This window comes from Anastrepha ludens, chromosome 3 (genome assembly GCF_028408465.1).
Source record: "Anastrepha ludens isolate Willacy chromosome 3, idAnaLude1.1, whole genome shotgun sequence".
NCBI classification, from domain to species: Eukaryota; Metazoa; Arthropoda; class Insecta; order Diptera; family Tephritidae; genus Anastrepha; species Anastrepha ludens.
Genome location: NC_071499.1, coordinates 26,310,720 through 26,329,855, shown reverse-complemented (window position 1 = coordinate 26,329,855; position 19,136 = coordinate 26,310,720). Strand labels below are relative to the sequence as shown.

The window sequence follows — 19,136 nt, the reverse complement described above, 5'->3', positions numbered from 1 at the left end:
TTATTTTGTTTATTTGCTTCTTTATTTTGCTTTATTTTATTTTTTTTTTATTTGCTTTAATTTTTTTATTTGCTTTATTGATTTTTCTGTTTTTTTGTATTTGCTTTATATTTTTTTTATTTGGTTTATTGTTTTTTATTAATACAAGGTAGCTCATGTGAAACATTTTTGAATTCTTGTAATTTTTCATGCCAACGATTTACTCGGCCTTGCAAATTGTTAGTAGTTTTGCGTTCATGTACTTTTTTCGACATTCTTCTCTTTGAGAGCGAATTTTCTGAAATTAAGTGACTCTCAAGTTACTGAATAATTTGCACATGAACAGACCTATTTCTTTCTACTACAAAATCCCAGGCGCAATTCGTTGAAGTGGCCCCATGTAAAAATAACACTTTTTCAAATTGACGGCTTGAGCAGTTCATCAATATTTCTTTAGCCCAGACAAAAAAAATTTACAAATTAAATTGTTGTTAACTCATTTTTTATGTATGCACGCCCACACATACTTAGCACATATGTGTGTATGTATGTATGTAAGCAAGGCAAAATCTCATTATGTTCGTTGTAACAAATATACAAATATTAAATATATATATGTATGTATGTATTTGCATGCTCTAAATGTAACTTTATTTTTAATTATTTGAACAACATTACAATTTATCTAATCTAATCTACAAGTCCTGTACGCCCTCAACGACAGCCGCATTCCTTGGCCACGATTTGCGAGAATCGTATCAAATTGGCGTTGTCCTCATTGATAGAATGTAGAACGGAAATTGGACTCAATTTGGTTGGCACGCAAGCTGGCTTCGGTAGACTTGGCCGCGAGAGATGCATCAAGGTCTGCACGATCGCGTGATTGGTAGCATTACTCATAGGCGTGCCCAAAGGGAAATTGCATTCACCGTAACAGAAGTAGGTTGCGAAGGTCTTTGGAGCAATCACCGAGTTTTCTATACCCAAAAACGAGAAATCCAGCGTAAAACTGTAACGTTCGCATGGTTTTGCCTCCCCTTTTGCCGCCTGCTCGAATGTTGTATGCTCCCCGAATAGTGGCCGTTGATGTCGCAGAAAATCACTTTGACGCTCCCGACGTGTATAATCTGTATTCGCTTGCACTTTTGTCAGCAAATCGGGACCATTAAAGTAACCGATAAGGAAGGGCTGCACACCAAGCATCTCGCGCTGCACGTGAGCCGGTACTAAACCAATATCAGCTGCCGCTATTTGTTGTACTTGCATATTTCTTGTTTCCGCGTGTGGTTTATGCAAGGCAACACCAACAAGTAATTGGTTGCCAAAGAGCGTTTGTTGGAAAGTACGAAAACGTATCCAGTTATTAAGTAGACTGGTTGCATTCAATTCCAGCCAACCTCTGAAGTCGGTAGTGGTATTTGTCGATGAAATATATAGCATATAATCTCCAGATGGCTGGTATAAGGAGACTTTAAAGGTTTGCTTTTCTGCCGCCATACCACTGCCGTATACACCCAGCTGTGGATTTTGGTAGACACGTAAGACGCCATGAGTTAACTCCAAGTCGTCGGGAATATCATTCAAATTGAAGTTGAGGAACATATCGCCGGAGAGTGCGGAATTTGAGTTGAACCGTGGGGCTGCAAGAAAAAATAAAATTCAGTTAATTTTTAAGAAAGACAAATCTATGAAATTTAGCAGGAGAATCTCTGCAACGGCCAACTTACGTCTGCTAGCGAATGTGATTATGTTGTTGCACAACTCTATCTCCCTGCGATCAAAAGACGTAATCAAGGTCTCATCGGGGAGCGAACGTTTATAACGCGTCTTGTGTAGATAACTGAAGTATTCTGGCAAATCTTCCTCGTCATCCTCACTTAATTCCTTGTAAACTTCAATCAAGAATTTTGTAGCCGAATTACTGTTGTTGAGAAATTAAATAAACACGTGCAACAAATTTTGTTTTATGAAACAACCATTGCGAAAATTTGCTTTATAAGGCTTTTAAAGTTGAATACTAAAAACTCACCTCAACCATGGCTCTATTCTGATTTGTTCGCTGTTCCGCCCCCAGCCCGTTATATCCACCAGTTCAATCATCTCATCCGGTACATATTCCTGGGCAAACGCTAGACAGCATACAAGCAAGAGAGTTGCAAAAATCCCAAACGCTTGGTGCGCCATGTTACTGCTTCGACACTCTGAGAACAAATGAACTTGCGGCGTGTTGTGTTTGCAAAGTGAACGCAGGTAGTAAAACTAGAACTCCACACCAAACGTTCAGCACTTTATTCAGGTATAGGAGTTGTCAGCTGAAAACGCTCAAGTGCATAAGGCCTGGAATGCTTAGTGTGGAGTTCTAGCTTAACAACTGAACAATAGCGATTAGCATTAAGGGAAGAAAAACGGCCGAGTCTAGCAAATGAAGGTACATACACACCTGTGCTACTTAAAGCGAAACCAAAATTCAAGGAAATGATTATCCCTAAAAACTGAAAAGGATGTTAAAACCGCTTAAAAATAATGAAAGAAAACTCGTTTTGACCTTAGGATAGCAGGGAGTTTAAATCTAACTTATATTTCTTTATTTTACAATTCCATACAGATGAACTCTAGTGCTAAGCCTACGTCCTTGAACAAGAAAATGAAGAAAATTGGCTTAATATAAATTAACAAAAAAAAAAATATTCTGAATATTCAAGAAAATGAAGAAAATTGACTTAATATAAATTAACAAAAAAAAATATTCTGAATTCAAGAAAATGAAGAAAATTGACTTAATATAAATTAACAAAACAAAAAATATTCTGAATATTAAAGAAAATGAAGAAAATTGATTTAATATAAATTAACAAAACAAAAAATATTCTGAATATTAAAGAAAATGAAGAAAATTTATTTAATATCAATTAACAAAAAAAAAAATATTCTGAATATTAAAGAAAATGAAGAAAATTGATTTAATATAAATTAACAAAAAAAAAAATATTCTGAATATTAAAGAAAATGAAGAAAATTGATTTAATATAAATTATCAAAAAAAAATATTCTGAATATTCAAGAAAATGAAGAAAATTGACTTAATATAAATTAACAAAAAAAAAAATATTCTGAATTCAAGAAAATGAAGAAAATTGACTTAATATAAATTAATAAAAAAAAATATTCTGAATATTAAAGAAAATGAAGAAAATTTATTTAATATCAATTAACAAAAAAAAAAATATTCTGAATATTAAAGAAAATGAAGAAAATTGATTTAATATCAATTAACAAAAAAAAAAAATATTCTGAATATTAAAGAAAATGAAGAAAATTGATTTAATATAAATTAACAAAAAAAAAAATATTCTGAATTCAAGAAAATGAAGAAAATTGACTTAATATAAATTAATAAAAAAAAATATTCTGAATATTAAAGAAAATGAAGAAAATTTACTTAATATAAATTAACAAAAAAAAAATATTCTGAATATTCAAGAAAATGAAGAAAATTGACTTAATATAAATTAACAAAAAAAAAAATATTCTGAATTCAAGAAAATGAAGAAAATTGACTTAATATAAATTAATAAAAAAAAATATTCTGAATATTAAAGAAAATGAAGAAAATTTACTTAATATAAATTAACAAAAAAAAAATATTCTGAATATTCAAGAAAATGAAGAAAATTGAATTAATATAAATTAACAAAAAAAAATATTCTGAATATTAAAGAAAATGAAGAAAATTTATTTATATCAATTAACAAAAAAAAAAATATTCTGAATATTAAAGAAAATGAAGAAAATTGATTTAATATCAATTAACAAAAAAAAAAATATTCTGAATATTAAAGAAAATGAAGAAAATTGATTTAATATAAATTAACAAAAAAAAAAATATTCTGAATTCAAGAAAATGAAGAAAATTGACTTAATATAAATTAATAAAAAAAAATATTCTGAATATTAAAGAAAATGAAGAAAATTTACTTAATATAAATTAACAAAAAAAAAATATTCTGAATATTCAAGAAAATGAAGAAAATTGAATTAATATAAATTAACAAAAAAAAATATTCTGAATATTAAAGAAAATGAAGAAAATTTATTTAATATCAATTAACAAAAAAAAAAATATTCTGAATATTAAAGAAAATGAAGAAAATTGATTTAATATAAATTAACAAAAAAAAATATTCTGAATATTCAAGAAAATGAAGAAAATTGACTTAATATAAATTAACAAAAAAAAAAATATTCTGAATAGTTGATGAAAGAGATGAACTTAAAGTATATATATATATAATTGGCGCGTAAGCCTTTTTTGGGTGTTTGGTCGAGCTCCTCCTCCTATTTGTCGTGTGCGTCTTGATGTTGTTCCACAAATGGAGGGGCTTACAGTTTCAGGCCGACTCCGAACGGCAGATATTTTTATGAGGAGCTTTTTCATGGCAGAAATACACTCGGAGGTTTGCCATTATCTGCCGAGGGGCGACCGCTATTAGAAAAATGTTGTTATTAATTTTGGTTTCACCGAGATTCGAACCAACGACCTCTCTGTGAATTCCGAATGGTAATCACGCACCAACCCATTCGGCTACGGCGCTGCCATCTATGAAGTTAAAGTAGAAATATAATTCCGCGTAATGCAACTGCTTTTTTTTCAGTAACTCACAACAACGGCAACCAAACATCTTAAATATCCGCCAGCGGCATTATATAAAACTGTACATAGACTTCTGTCTGCTCCTCGGACTGCATCATAAAATGCATCTCCAGTAAACCACTCAAATCGGTTTTTATCGCCACTTTGGTGGCGGCCGCCAAGGCTTTGTGTGTCAGACGCATCTCACTATTACGGTAGCATGCCGATGTAGTCTCACGACAATTGAACAACATCATCATATCACTAGTTTTGGCTACCTCAACAAAAGTCTCGGTTTTCATTACACCCAAAGTTTCGATTTTAAAATGCGGCTGTCGTGGTGATAGAATTATTCTCAACTCATCCGCTGCCTTGTTTAGCTCTTGAAAGAGATGCGCCAATGCAGGTCCTCTCACAAAGACAACATTTAAGCTTGGACTGTCCTCGTCAAGATTGTAATCGATTACATCTTCAACGTTGGTAGTTTTAATGGAGCACTCAGCCGAAATGTCAGCCTCATCGTTGGGTCGTAGAACAAGTACGAGTGGTGCACCGTGACCTTTATAGAACATTTTCAAGCTGCAGGGCATGCCGGCGAAAAGACCTAAACACTCTGAGATGATGCTCATGTTTATGCCAAAGGTTACCATATCTACTACGTGAAACTCAGCAAAACATGAAGCAGTCATATAGAGATTGGCCTGTACACTTTGGCCCTCTTCCACGGTGACACGTAGGCCATCCTCACTTATTTGGAATTTGCCATTCTGTTGCAAGAACATACATACATATTTATGTGTATATGTGCATACGTCGTTAGTTTGCTATTCATGCTGAATTTTCATGTCTACTTACGTTTTCAAAACTCAATGCTTTTATGCCCGTGTAAAATGTTTTTATTTGATCCAAACGGGCCACGAATTTAAAATTCGAGTATTGCCGTTGTGTTAACATCCTTATATTTTTTAAGATCCCTTTCTCATAAAGAGTTTTTGAATGTTGCATTCGTTGATTGTTAACCCAAGCCTTCCTTAAATACGTCCAAGTAACTGCAATACATCCGATCTTGCAAATTCTTGAATTGCTGCTTTGTCACTGCTTCCACTTTGAAAGTTAACGGAGCTGGGCGCAACACTTGTGCCAGACGTAGCGCCAAAACATGTGCGCACGTATATCTGTTTTTCAACTTCTCACTTGAAGGAGTTGAGCTTACTGTTTGCAGTTGGTCTGCTACTCCCAATACACCCTCCTTGAATTGATCACATGTGCAATAGTTAACGCGTGGGAATAACCAAAATGTGTTTGTGTGTTGTTGGCGTTTTATTTGTATTTCCGCAATCTCACTGTTGTCATAGCTATATAACTGTATACTTTGTTCGTCCAAAATGCCTAACGCTTCAACAAGGACTTCGCCCAGAAGTGCCTTCAGTTGCAGAATTAGGTGGTTTAAGTGCCCATCCGTATCTAAAGCAAACGTATTGAAATAAAAACAATATTTGCTAATCCACGAAACCTACTTGAAGGTTCATCCAGCTCAGCTAAATTTTGTTCGTACTCAAGCAATGCTTCCTCGACCAACTTGACCAGAATCCGTTTTGCTGTGCGTAAATCATTCGCTTCCAATTGCATTTGGCATTGACTTATACTTTTTTGTCTTTTACTTCAATTGCAGATAAGCGAATCAATATGTTTTATTAAAAATTAAAGCATTTATCCAAAAATTACTTGATTTAATGTTTTTAATATTTAAAAGGGCGGCAAAGCATCCCTACAAAAAATTGATGATAAAAACTAGTAGAGATGAGCGCAAAATCACTATCGGTGTATTTTTCACAGCATATAGCAAGTCGCTATTTTTTTATCGATGTTTTCCGATTTGTTGAATTTCTTTCTGAGGCGAAACAAAATTTACACGTAATGGGTGCTTTTACATATAAAATCTTGAGAAGTTAAAATAATGACACAAAATCAAAAAAAAACATACTGTTGGAATGTTTTTTTTTATAATCCGGTGAAGGTTTCATGGCATTTATTTTCTGTTTTCACGTGGGATTTCGGGCATATGTCCACTCCGACTACGAATTACTCGGTCCATTCGATCAGTACAATTTTGAACTACTTTTTCCAATAAATCTCAATGGTGGCTTGAATATTGCAATAAATCGATTGCTAAGCGCTTATATGGCAAGTTTCGTCGCCTTGTTGGAACCAAATGTCATCGTTGTTTAGCTGCTAAATATTTGAAAACAAGAATTCATGCAGTATAGCTCGATAGCACTCCCCATTTGCCGTAATGGCATCTCCTTCCTAATATCGAAAGATGCTGCCAGTGCAATATGAACATCACGAAAGGATACATTTTTTGTTTTAAAACTAAATTTCCACAGTTTCGAAGCGTCGTTCTGGCGTTAAACCATAATTAACGATATCGACAGTTCTCATGCCGCTAAAAACATACCCGATATTTTCTTTTTGCAATTGGATAATTGGATTGCTAAAATTTTAATGACATTGTGAACAAAAAAATAAGTCAGAAAAGAGGCAGACCAAAAGATAATCTAGAAGAAGACGACCGGTGATTTACATTGCACTGACGTAGCCAAGGCACAATCATTAAAGATGGTGGTACTAGACCAACAACAATGTTTTGTACGATTGATTGTCAAACCAAAGTATTGGCAATGTAGAAAACAAAGAATGAATTTGCCTTGTTTCATTCTGAGCTGACAGCCACATGTACACGGCGAAAGAAAAAAAAAACATATCAGCTGATTTACCGATAACACCTTTAATCAAGGTGGATTTAATAAGGTGACAGCATTCACCCAGCTGAATTTTTCGCCGTAGGTATGGCTTACGTCAAAATGATATGCTTTGTTTGTATGTATTGGTATGTCTACATTCGTATGTTTACATTTGCTTGCAGATTTTGACGTGATGCTTGCACCAAACGCAACAACAAATACATGTAGGGTTTTACTTATATGTGTTTGCTGTCACCTGTAATAAATTCGCCTTGCCTTTAATAGATTCGCCTTCGGCATAGCAAAGCCACCTCGCCCAGACTTCAAGTCATATTTTGAATTTTGCCAGTCGCGTTTATTATTGATGTGACAATTTACATCTGGTATTTTTTAGTGTTATTCTCACAACAACACTTTTCTCTTTTTAATCCGTTAACTTTAATCCTTTAAAACTTGAAACCGTAGCCTGCGGTGATCTATATTTGTGAAGTGGTTTGTTGTTAAAGTTGTGCAATTTAGCTAAAATTAGTACTGCCAAATATTTGAAAAGAGCGATGTATGAAGATTCCACTCAATTTTTCCCCATAAGGTAATACAGAAAGTAAAAAATACAGTATTTTTGCAGGAAAAACTGTAGAATGGAAACGTCCAATATATATTATATGTATATTTAAAAATGTCGAATGTATTAAAATATTGTTTTATATACAATGTTTGTTTATAAATAAAGAAAGCGAATCAGGGGAAAATTTTAAATAAAAGTCACTGCATAAAACATTCTACATTCACTATTAAATATTGTTTTATATATGTGCATACATACATAACAGGCAGCCACCGTAGCCGAATGGGTTGGTGCGTGGCTCGTGGTTCGAATCTCGGTGAAATACCATAAAATTAAGAACAGATTTTTTTAATAGCGGTCGCCCCTTGGCAGGCAATGGCAAACCTCCGATTGTGTTTCTGCCATGAAAAAGCTCCTCATAAAAAATATCTACCGTTCGGAATCGGCTTGAAACTGTAGGTCCCTCCATTTGTGGAACAACATCAAGACCCACACAACAAATAGGAGGAGGAGCTCGACCAAACACCCAGAAGGGGTGTACGCGCCAAATATATATGTACATATACATACATAAAAAAGCGCCGCAGATTTGTTTGTGTTTTGATTATCTGCGCAAAACTCATTTTCGATTCGGTGTCCTTCGGCCGCGTTTCAGAAAAACCACCCGCTTAATTAAAATGTCAAATGTGCATTCGCTTTTAATTTTCATTGAAATATTTCTGATACAAATATAAAAAGAAGTGAAAATACGTGCGTCAGTGCATATTTTACGAATGCATAATTGCTAAACTATTATTTCCGGAATGTTGGGAGTTATAAACAAGTGGTAATTAGCAGTAAAGAAACAAAGCTTATAGTTTGAATGCATCGATAAATCACATATATTTATAATCGATTACAGCCGTCCTAAAGCTGCAATTTGTGGTGCCGTCTGTAGCCATAGCCATAAGCATAGCAATCAACTGTTCTGATCAAACATATGGGCATCATTATTAACGATTATAGGTGTCGCACCACAACGTCAGCCGCACAACCGTAGCCGTATGCATCCATTGAATTTTGGTTTTTTCCCTATAAAAATTTGAGTATTAGAAATAAACGACGAAAGTCCCTTGACGTCAGTTCAGAAAAAATAATAAAATAAACATCACGAAAGGGGAAAATAAGCTAAAGTGAGATGAAAAAATGTAGAATAAATCACGCAACACATACATATATGCATACATTCCCACACAAAGATTGATTTATTTTCTGTACTGACGTGACTCAATTGTTACATTCGCCAAGAATAAAGTAACAGTTTTCGGAAAGCGCTATCTCCTGCATTCACTACATCGTGCTTTTTAATGCTAGTCTCTCGAGCTGAGCGAACTTTTATTTTTAACAGTTTTACTAAATTTAGTCCGAGGAATACAGGATTACCTAAAATGTTAACAAAACAGATCACTTTTACATTCAAGTTGCCAAAACGAAAGGAACAATAAGCAAAGCTACTGCTCTAGCAACATCACCTTGTATGAATTCGCCTTAGAAGTCTAAGATTTTTTAGATAATGAATTAAGAGTTTGAAAATATTTGATTAAGCGCTTTATAAAAACATAATTGGTAGATGTTTAAAAAAATGATTTCACGAGGGCTGGTTAGCGAATATCTGTCAGCTTATATTTGGTAAAATTTGATCGAAGAAAAGTTGCTGGGCAATCGCTAACCTAAAAAATCAATGGTGGCTGATGTTAAAGAAAATAATAAGTTTCTACATATTGTTCTTGTTTTTTTTTTTTTTTGTTACAAATTACTACACACAGTTGCAGTTAATATATCAACCTTTTGATTTTTAGTATTTCTTATAAATTGTCATTAAAAATTTATATGGATATGCAACGCCAAAAATTCTTATTCAAAAAATGCGCTATTTCACACTTTTATTTTACTTTAATACAAACACTGAAAGGACACAAATTCACTATATGAAAACACTCTTTACTGATGCAACATTTAATTTAAACTTTTTTTTACTAAATGACACTTTATTTTTTATTCAAATAATATTATTAAAAATGATTCAAGCGTTTGTAATACCGTACAAAAAAATGAGCGGGACTATCTGACAAACGAACGAGATTGAGCAAAGAATATAACGGAACCAAAAACAACCCAGTCAGCCAAAAGGAAAAATTTGGGTAATACTATTTATTACGCTAAAAAAATATTAAATACAAAAAAAAAGATTGCCTAATCAAAGCGGCTGGGAATATTAGAACTTAATACTGTGTAAAAATTTTGTAACTTTGCGCTTTATGGTTTTTATTGCACTATACATATATTTATTATTATAATTCATGGCAAGGAAAGTGCCGAATGTGAAATTGATCTTGATGAACTTAATGACTACTTTATTAGTGTTGGTAAGAAAACAAATTTTTTTTATTTTTTATTATGAATAAATTTTATTTGCAATCTATCAAAAAGATTCCTCATCTTGTACTACTCAGTACAGTTTCAATTTATGACAGTTAATGAGGTAGATGGCCCAAAAGCTCTATCCAAAATAATACTGTAGGCGACGATGGCATCTCGCTAATAAGACCCCTTACCCATATAATAAACCATTGCTTGAGTAGTTTATTTTTCCTAGCATTATGGAAAAAGGCTATCGTTTTCCCAGTCGCAAAAAAGACAAATGATATTTATGCAGGTGACTATAGACCTATCACATTTTCCAAAGTTTGCGAAAACTTGATGGCCCCGCAAATTCATCATTTGTACAGGACAATCGTCTACTCTCTCCACTACAATCTGGCTTCAAACAACGTTACAGTTGACAGCAATGGTTAAAATACTAGACGATATTAGAATTAGTTTTGACAACGGAGGCTTGACTCTACTTTGTTTACTTGATTTTTCTAAAGCATTTGGTACAGTGGATCACAAATTGTTATGTTTGAAGCGGTGCGGTGAAGCTCATGGCCAGCTACCTTGGTGGGAGAACGCAGAAGGTTAAGACCAGAAAATTTACATCTCAGCCTAGATATGTACACACTGGTGTTCCGCAAGGCTCTATCCTTGGTCCACTTCTATTTAGTATTTTTGTCAATGATGTTTTTACCGTTTGTCAGTATGTGAATGCCCATGCGTATGCTGGTGACATACAAGTGTACTGGTCCAGTCGTGTAGGTCTCGTTGAAGATTTATGTTTCAAAATAAACAGTGCTTTGTATGTTATTTCTGTATGGGCTAATGAAAACTCTTTATGTTTGAACGCGTCAAAGTCATATGCCTTACCTATATGTAACCCTAAATGTGTGGTGCATATTGACAATATCCCTACCTTGTGGATAGGTACTTTTACGGTAGGTACCTTTACGGATAAGGGTAAAAATTTGGGGTTATTCTCAACGCAAAACTTACCTGTGCTGACCATATAAATAGAGTTGTGGGGAATATTTATGCAAAATTGCGTAAACTGAGACTCTCTGCAGCATTCACGCCAGAGAAAACGAGGCGCAAATTAGTTCTCCAGCTAATTTTGCCTCTCATTACCTACTCTGAGGTGGTCTACAGCAAACTTGACTCCACATTTTGCCATAAACTGAATGTGGCATTTAAGAACGCCACGTGGTATGTAAAGGGTGGTTAAGTTTCAAGGGCCGGTGTTGATTTTGAATAAAATACAATTTTTTTTTAAATTATTATCATCTCTCCTTATTATGATAATATTGGTATGGCTCAATTACGTATGGAACAAAATATCGGTCAAAAGACCGCCGCGGTCTCGGCGGCACACCTCCATCCGATGGTCTAAATTTTCGATGACGCTGAGGCATAATTGAGGTTCTATGCCGTTAATGTGCCGAATTATCTCATCCTTAAGCTCTTGAATTGTTGCTGGCTTATCGACGTACACCTTTTTTTTCAAATAACCCCAAAGAAAGAAGTCCAACGGTGTCAAATCACATGATCTTGGCGGCCAATTGACATCGCCGCGACGTGAGATTATTCGGCGATCAAATTTTTCGCGCAAAAGAGCCATGGTTTCGTTAGCTGTGTGACAAGTGGCACCGCCCTGTTGAAACCACATGTCGTCCACATCCATACCTTCCAATTCGGGCCATAAAAAGTTCGTTATCATCTTACGATAGCGAACACTATTCACAGTAACTGCCTGACCGGCTTTATTTTAGAAAAAATACGGCCCAATGATGCCGCCGGCCCATAAACCGCACCAAACAATCACTCTTTGTGGGTGCATTGGTTTTTCGGCAATCACTCTTGGATTATCATTCGCCCAAATGCGGCAATTCTGCTTATGGACGAATCCACTAAGGTGAAAATGTGCCTCATCACTGAAGATGATTTTCTTCGAACGCCCGTTTTCAAGCCTGAATAACTTTAACGTGTTGCTCGATTGTGTATCTTTCCATGATTCAAATTGAGTTAGTCTGAAATTGGAAAATGTGAAACGAAATGCAGAAAAAGCTTGACGTTTAAGTGTGGTTCACATTCAACATCGACCCTTGAAATTTAACCACCCTTTACATTTTAAATGATTAAAATAAAAAGAAAATTATATTATTTAATGTATAAATAAACTATATGCCAATTTTGGAAAAAATATATTGACTTCTTCATTTTAAATAATTTTAATGAAAATCAGGGAAAATATGGCCGCTTACAGATATCTGTCCCCTTAATTATTTTTTTTAAATGTAGAACTTTGGGTCAATTCGCAAATTTTAATTCGTGTGAGTAAAAATTTATATAGCAAAAACTTGCAACTTCCCCTCAAAATGACAGGTTATTTTGCCATCTCACTTTCCCCTACTTTGAGGATTTGTTTAGGATACATGAACACCAAAACCTGATAGTTTGTAGCAGTTGTTACAAATTATATGCTTCATGAACAGACCTAAGATATATTATTGAGACGATCTCATAAAATTGTTAAACTATATAAGTTAGAATTTGGTTTTATGTTTTTGTTTTTTTTTTTTTGTTTTTGTTTTTTCGCCTATGTGTCTTGCTCGCTCGTTTAAGTTTAAAATAAAACAATCTAAGTGTTCGTTTGAACTTTATACTTAATTTGCTCTTACTTAACGTACTTGACCACCTTGGAAAGCTAAAAAGTACAACATATTCAATAATTTTTTTTTCATGTTCTGTATAATATATTAAAATAAATTTTTTTTTAAATTTTTATTTAGAGCTTATATAATACAAAAAAAAAATTGATTTATTAAAATTTCTTTTTTTAACATATATCCAGGAGGCGCCAAAGTCGAGGCCTGAAGAAAATCATGTCTTGCGGCGGGCAGTTAATCTTAGAAATGGTAATTCTAAAACAAAAGAGAGAAACAAAATTTTCAAAAGGAAGGTTCCTTGCGTGAGAATTTACCACAAACTGACAAAAAAAAAAATAATAAAAAAATGGCGGATGTTTGAAAAAAAGTTAAGAAAACACCCCTGTTTTTCACAATGTTATGCTTAAAAAGCAATACTTTATTAACTTTTTTTTTGCAAAATGTGGTAAATTGGCATACAAAACATCTTAACAAATAAAACAAGACCAAAATCATTAAAATCGGCTAAGCAGTTTCGGAGATAAAGTGTCCGCCATTCGAAAAAAAGTAATTTCTGGAAAAACGCGTTTAAAGTTAAAACTTGCTATTTTCTTTCCGCTGAGTCAGCAAGTAATGAGTGCAGGATGCGCCTGCACATTTTCACTGATTTCACTTTGTTAGAATTCGAATTTAAAAAAACAGTTTCAGGTGATGATTTTTAAAAGTATAAGGATTGAAAAAATGTAAAAAAAAAAATTTAATTTTTTGAAACTTATAAGGTGGTCAAGTACCTTAAGCAAATGTTTTGCTCTTTATTTTGATCTTAAATTGTAACAAATATAACTTCATAAAACAATTCTTACACTATAAAACTTTCTTATTTTCTATTTAATACACATCACATAAAAACTTTATGAAAGTACTTTACATGAACTTACATTAGGCATTTCATCCTTGCGCTAATATCCATATGAATATGTATACAAACATATGTACATACATACATATATATTTCTATAATACTTAGACTAATTTACAAATATTGTAATATTTTTATTTTTATACATTGAATTTAATTATTAAATCGGTGGAAAAACGTAATCATCACTCAGACTGTTAATATCAACATAAGTAGCGCGAGGACTTAGAGCCTTGTAGAGCTCGGCAAAGTTGGGTCGCTCCTCCGCATTCTCATCCCAGCATTGCAACATCATAGCGTAAACCTGATCGGTGCATATTTCTGGTTTCTCCAGTCTTTTGCCGGACAACAAATACGGGATTAGTTCGTGATTGCTGATGGTCGGATATGGCGAGGCGCCCAGGGTGCCTATCTCCCACAAAACGACGCCATATGCCCACACGTCGCTTTTGTTCGAGTAAACATTGTCACGAATCGCCTCAATGGATAGCCAACGCAATGGCAGCTTTAATTGCGAATAGGTAAATTTGAATATGCATTATTTTTTTCATTTACGCAATAAAATCTCATAAATGCGAACCTTTCGAGTTTTTGTGTTGGTATAGATACCGTGGCGAGATAGACCAAAATCAGATATTTTCAAAGTTTTGTGGTTGTCTATGAGCACATTGCGCGCTGCTAAATCTCTAGGAATTTGAAGGATTATAAAAAAAAAAAAAAGTTGTGAATAAATTATGAAAAATAAAACATTTTATTGGACTTTACCTATGCGTAATCTCCTGCTCTTCTAGAAAACGCATGCCATTAGCAATTTGTAGTGCAAAATTGTGCAGTTCTTTGTGGTCTAAAATATACTCAAATATTTCGTTGTAATCCTCGTCATCGACAATTGTGTAAGTAGCTGCAAGAATAAATATTTTAATAATTTTTGGTACTTTTACTACGCATAGCATATTTCTGACTAACTCTCTGCGACGGATGCTTTTGGCTGGCGTTCAGTTTCACTTTCACTGTCCAAAGTTTGAGTTGATAATTTTAATTCTATGTATTTCACTTTCGGCTTATCAGGCTGTGCCTGATTGCAGCTCGCATAATTATTCACACTGCCATTCGCTTTAACTTTTGCGGATGCTTGGCGCACCGTGCGGAGGTAAGTCAACTGCAAAGGAAACCCAGTTACGAATTTATTACACGAGGCATTTAAATATAACTAAATGAAGTTGCATTCATATACGAGTATTTTACCAAATCACCACGGCCTACAAACTCCATGATCATAAGATATGGTGGGCGTATGGTACAGCACCCAAAAAAGCAAACAATGTTGTTGTGCGTGCCCACACCTTTCAGCATTTCGATTTCACTCAAAAACTCCGCTACTTCATCCGAAGTGGGATTTTCTGAAAAAAAAATTTTGATTTTGTGTAAATTGTACGTTGCTTATTCCAATGATTTTTACATTCTGTCAAAAAAATATCGGGAATTGTTCATTCAAAAAGCGCGCGTTACGCATACAAGTAAAGGGTTTCCCAATAACAGATGTAATTGGTGAATGGATTGCGCTACCGAGAGATTCTTAACGATTTTTTATGGCCGAAATTGGATGATATTGATCTGAACAACGTTTATTTTCAACAAGACGGCGCTACGTGCCACACAAGCAACGAAACCATTGATCTCTTACGGGAAAAGTGTGCGGACCATGTTATCTCTCGAAGAGGTGATCACAATTGGCCACCGAGATAATGTGATTTAACACCTTGTGACGTTTTTATTTGGGGCCACGAGAAAGAGAAGGTCTACGCCAACAGCCCAGGGTCGATTTAAAACCTCAAAGATGGAATTCGTGAGGATATCGAGGACATGGGGCAGCTACTTTGCGATTCCGTTATGGAAAATTTCATGAAAAGGATATTGTCCTAAAAGCGTGGTCGTGGTGGTAATTTGCCTGATGTTATTTTCCACTATTAACGGCATACCTTCCTCTTTATAATGAAATAAACATCCGATCATTTACAATATATTAAAAAATAGCATTCTTCTATTGGTACCTACAACTGTCCTCTATAGTATCACAGAGTTTGAGCATGAGCTGTCAATTAGCTTGTTTTTGGCATTTAATTATATCAGTCAACCGCAGGTGTGCTCTGCGATTTTGACTATGGACAAAAATATTGAAAAAGAATTTGTCTTAAATTTTGTGTTTTGAACGAGATTTCGTGTGCCGAATCGTTGAAAATGTTGCTGAAATCTATGACGAGAGTGCTTTATCAAAAACACGGGCCCACGAGTGGTATAAGGCTTTTGCAGAGGGCCGAGAACTCAGAGAAGATTTGCCCCGATCTGGTCGCCCATCAACGTCTTCAACGGATGAAAACGTCGACAAAGTCAAGGAAATGGTGCTGGAAAATCATCATCCAGAGGGAGAAGGGGTGTTAGATGAGTGGGTTTTAAAGGGCATGTGAAAAGGTGGTTAGTGTCGAGCGGGGTGCCTTCACATGCCGGACATATGTTTGGTATGTCGGGGTCAATTCTGGATAAGTAGGAGTTTAACCTGCTACAGTATCCAAAACGTAATTGTGCCAGTGTTACGCGGGTCTCACGGGGAAACTGGAGCTCTTCATCTGCAATAGGTGGTGGTTGGACTCCGATTACGGCATTCACTGGACGGGAGCTTATGAAGGTGGCAACAGTCTCCCGGTGAATGTCGTTAAATGTCTAAACTCTGTCTGGTCCAGTAAGTGTCTGGTTGTTTTATCCGGGATCTCGCCGGCGTAGTGTAGTAGGTGTCTGCTGACGTTCCTGGGAGGCGGCTCTGGCTCAAGCAGGTGTCTGCAAGGGTGTAACTTTCGGTAGCACCCTAACAGGAACTGCTTGCTGAGCAGTTTGTTATACTCCTTAGCATTCCCATGGCAGCCGGTTCTACGTTACCGGAATGGCTCGGGTTTTTCTTGACTAAGAGCTGCCGCCCCAGTAAACTAGTCCTGTATAGTGAACAGTCTAAAGTCATGCTAAATAAAGAATATTATTTGGAAATTATGCAACGTTTAAGAGAGACTGTGCGTAGGAAACGGCCCAATTTGTGGAAAGAAAACTCATGGATCTTGCACCATGATAACGCACCGTCTCACAAGGCTCATATTGTGAACACTTTTTTGACCAAAAACTCGAGAAATATCATCGAACAACCACCTTATTCACCGGATTTAGCGACCTGTGACTTTTTCCTTTTCTTAAATAAACTTAAATTTCCACTCCGCGGACGCCGCTTTGAGTTCATAAAGGCCATTAAGGAGAATTCGCTGAAAGAGCTGAAGGAGAAGATATCTTCAAATGTGTTTCAAAGGTGCTTTGATGACTGCACTAATCGTTGGCATGGGAGTATTGCTTCGAATGGATCCCATTTTGAAGGCGACAAAATAAATTTTGATGATTAAACAATTATTTTGCGTTTTATTGAACAATTCCCGGTACTTTTTTGACAGAATGCAGGTATGTGTGTATGTCGTTAGAGCTTACTTTTCAATTGTTTCACAGCTACCACATGACTGCCTCGCATTCGTCGCAAGTTTACTGCAACGGCTTTGTAAACACGGCCAAATGCTCCTTCGCCAATTTCCGGACCAATGTGTATAGCACTGTGCGGTATTTCGAAGACATCAGCCAGGCCTTTTGCTTGGGCTTCCTAACAAAAATGATAAGATTTCTATGTGTCCATACATAAGCAACTTTTTCTTTTAACGCATTCAATGAGTTATAAATTTAATTTTCTCTTAATTTTCAAATTTATATTTTTGCTTAGTAATCTTCTCAATGAAAGTTCGCCAAAAATTTCTCTATTAAAATATTACGCAAATTGCGATACATATAACGCAAATTTTATATAATTTTTTATTAGTGTATTTCCCGCTTACAAGCAACGAAAAATTTGTCATCTTCCCGCTTATAGCACTGAAATTTAATTTTTCACTTATCACTACAAATAAATTTATGCTTGAAATTAATTCAATTTATGCTTTAGATTAATCTAAAAATTATCCCGTAACTTGCCGGTAACTTAATTTCGGAGAATTCCCTCTCAAAGAGAAAAATATAAAAAAAAATACATGAACGCTAAACCAGTAAGAATTTGCAAGTTTTGCGAAGCTGATTGAATTGTTGGCAGGAAAAGTCACAGGAATTCAAAAATTTTTCACTTTAGCTACCACGTATTAAATAAAAATAAAAATAAAGCACATAAAATTCAAAATAACGCTCTTCGGAATCAGATGATTTCATTTTGTCCACAATAATTTGTTCCATTTCATCATCGCTGCCAGATGAAGAATATTTCATTAGCAATTGCGATTCGCAAATTTTAATTCGCGTTTATTTTTACTTTGCGATCAGCTGCTTTTCTCACTTGCAAACTCCTATAAGTACAAATGTATACAGTAAAAACTTGCAACTTCCCCTCAAAATGAAATGCACTTTTTCTCTCTCAATTTCCCCTACCTTGCAAGTTTTTTCGGTACATGGACTCCAAAATGTGATAATTGCAACAACCATACAAACTATTTGTTTCATGAACAGACCTAATATTGAGCAATACTATTTCGGCCTCGCCACAATGAGTATTCAGACGGCACATCGGCGAATCCGTACGTAGTATAAATAAGTAGAACCCAATGAATGAACCAAAATTCATTATAACTGTACTTTATATTGATCGCTCTGCTCTTTAAATTTATTTATTTTTTTATTTTCAATAAATTGGATTTCAATTTGTTCTTGTTTTGAAAATGAAAATGAAATTTTTTTTAGCTTATCGAAGTAGTCGTTCGTTTCATTCAGTTAGTTGTATTGGGTAAAGCTTTTAACCGAGGATTAATTCCATATACGCACAGTCAGGGCTTATAATAGGGATTTTCATATAAACACTATTCGCTTGCAAGCATCGAATCTAGTGCATTTTAGACAACGCTTATATCCGGAAAATACTGTATTCTCAATTTTCTTACCTCTACATATTTATCGACGTAGTTGATGTTGTCTTCCATCCTGAAATGAAAACGAAATAATTATTTTAGTTACTGTTTTCAAAAACGTAGTTTCAAATTATTTTATCGAAATTTAGAAAAATTTTCTACCGAGGTGTTAAAATTTTAAATGAAAAAATTTACAATTAAAATGAAAAAGATTTTAATTTTTCGGAAAACATACAAGTCTATGTGGTACAACATCCAGACGCATACTACAGATG

The 19,136-nt window shown here is 34.6% G+C and overlaps 4 protein-coding genes and 1 long non-coding RNA gene across 5 annotated transcripts in view; 1 reads left to right on the top strand and 4 right to left on the bottom strand.

The window, feature by feature from the left end:
* Positions 1-601: 601 nt before the first annotated feature.
* Positions 602-9,894, bottom strand: LOC128857229 (protein screw). The gene is made up of 5 exons (XM_054092879.1): positions 9,862-9,894; positions 2,420-2,471; positions 2,009-2,180; positions 1,707-1,900; positions 602-1,619 (listed from the first exon to the last, which is right to left on the bottom strand). Exons 3-5 carry the CDS (start codon positions 2,161-2,163, stop codon positions 694-696), a joined length of 1,275 nt encoding a protein of 424 aa, XP_053948854.1. The 5' UTR covers positions 2,164-2,180; positions 2,420-2,471; positions 9,862-9,894; the 3' UTR covers positions 602-693.
* Positions 4,337-5,614, bottom strand: LOC128857228 (cell cycle checkpoint protein RAD1). The gene is made up of 3 exons (XM_054092877.1): positions 5,465-5,614; positions 4,640-5,376; positions 4,337-4,576 (listed from the first exon to the last, which is right to left on the bottom strand). Exons 1-2 carry the CDS (start codon positions 5,612-5,614, stop codon positions 4,660-4,662), a joined length of 867 nt encoding a protein of 288 aa, XP_053948852.1. The 3' UTR covers positions 4,337-4,576; positions 4,640-4,659.
* LOC128857230 (uncharacterized) lies at positions 5,625-6,376 on the bottom strand. Its single transcript, XM_054092880.1, has 2 exons — positions 6,127-6,376; positions 5,625-6,073 (listed from the first exon to the last, which is right to left on the bottom strand). The coding sequence occupies exons 1-2, from the start codon at positions 6,236-6,238 to the stop codon at positions 5,625-5,627; spliced, it is 561 nt and encodes a 186-aa protein (XP_053948855.1). The 5' UTR covers positions 6,239-6,376.
* Positions 9,895-10,215: 321 nt separating the features above from the next.
* Positions 10,216-14,473, top strand: LOC128857231 (uncharacterized). The gene is made up of 2 exons (XR_008453904.1): positions 10,216-10,323; positions 14,088-14,473. It is a non-coding gene; the product is annotated as an uncharacterized LOC128857231 (long non-coding RNA).
* The window catches only part of LOC128857227 (receptor-type tyrosine-protein kinase FLT3), a 24,505-nt gene continuing 19,179 nt past the window's right edge, over positions 13,811-19,136 (bottom strand). Inside the window, exons 10-16 of the mRNA XM_054092876.1 lie at positions 18,895-18,934; positions 17,414-17,579; positions 15,140-15,294; positions 14,861-15,053; positions 14,660-14,795; positions 14,475-14,580; positions 13,811-14,399 (exon numbers count right to left, since the gene is read on the bottom strand). Of these exons, the coding sequence (XP_053948851.1) occupies positions 14,055-14,399; positions 14,475-14,580; positions 14,660-14,795; positions 14,861-15,053; positions 15,140-15,294; positions 17,414-17,579; positions 18,895-18,934 (1,141 nt within the window). The 3' untranslated portion in view covers positions 13,811-14,054. The remainder of the gene's footprint in view (positions 14,400-14,474; positions 14,581-14,659; positions 14,796-14,860; positions 15,054-15,139; positions 15,295-17,413; positions 17,580-18,894; positions 18,935-19,136) is intronic.

What these genes read in the sequence shown, in the direction of transcription:
- LOC128857229 (XM_054092879.1), bottom strand. Translation starts at nt 2,163, where the DNA reads ATGGCGCACCAAGCGTTTGGGATTTTTGCAACTCTCTTGCTTGTATGC. An exon ending in AGAATAGAGCCATGGTTGAG is followed by an intron (nt 1,901 to 2,008) that starts GTGAGTTTTTAG and finishes TCTCAACAACAG; the next exon opens with TAATTCGGCTACAAAATTCT. An exon ending in AATCACATTCGCTAGCAGAC is followed by an intron (nt 1,620 to 1,706) that starts GTAAGTTGGCCG and finishes TTTTTCTTGCAG; the next exon opens with CCCCACGGTTCAACTCAAAT.
- LOC128857228 (XM_054092877.1), bottom strand. Translation starts at nt 5,614, where the DNA reads ATGCAACATTCAAAAACTCTTTATGAGAAAGGGATCTTAAAAAATATA. An exon ending in AAGCATTGAGTTTTGAAAAC is followed by an intron (nt 5,377 to 5,464) that starts GTAAGTAGACAT and finishes TTCTTGCAACAG; the next exon opens with AATGGCAAATTCCAAATAAG.
- LOC128857230 (XM_054092880.1), bottom strand. Translation starts at nt 6,238, where the DNA reads ATGCAATTGGAAGCGAATGATTTACGCACAGCAAAACGGATTCTGGTC. An exon ending in TGAGCTGGATGAACCTTCAA is followed by an intron (nt 6,074 to 6,126) that starts GTAGGTTTCGTG and finishes CGTTTGCTTTAG; the next exon opens with ATACGGATGGGCACTTAAAC.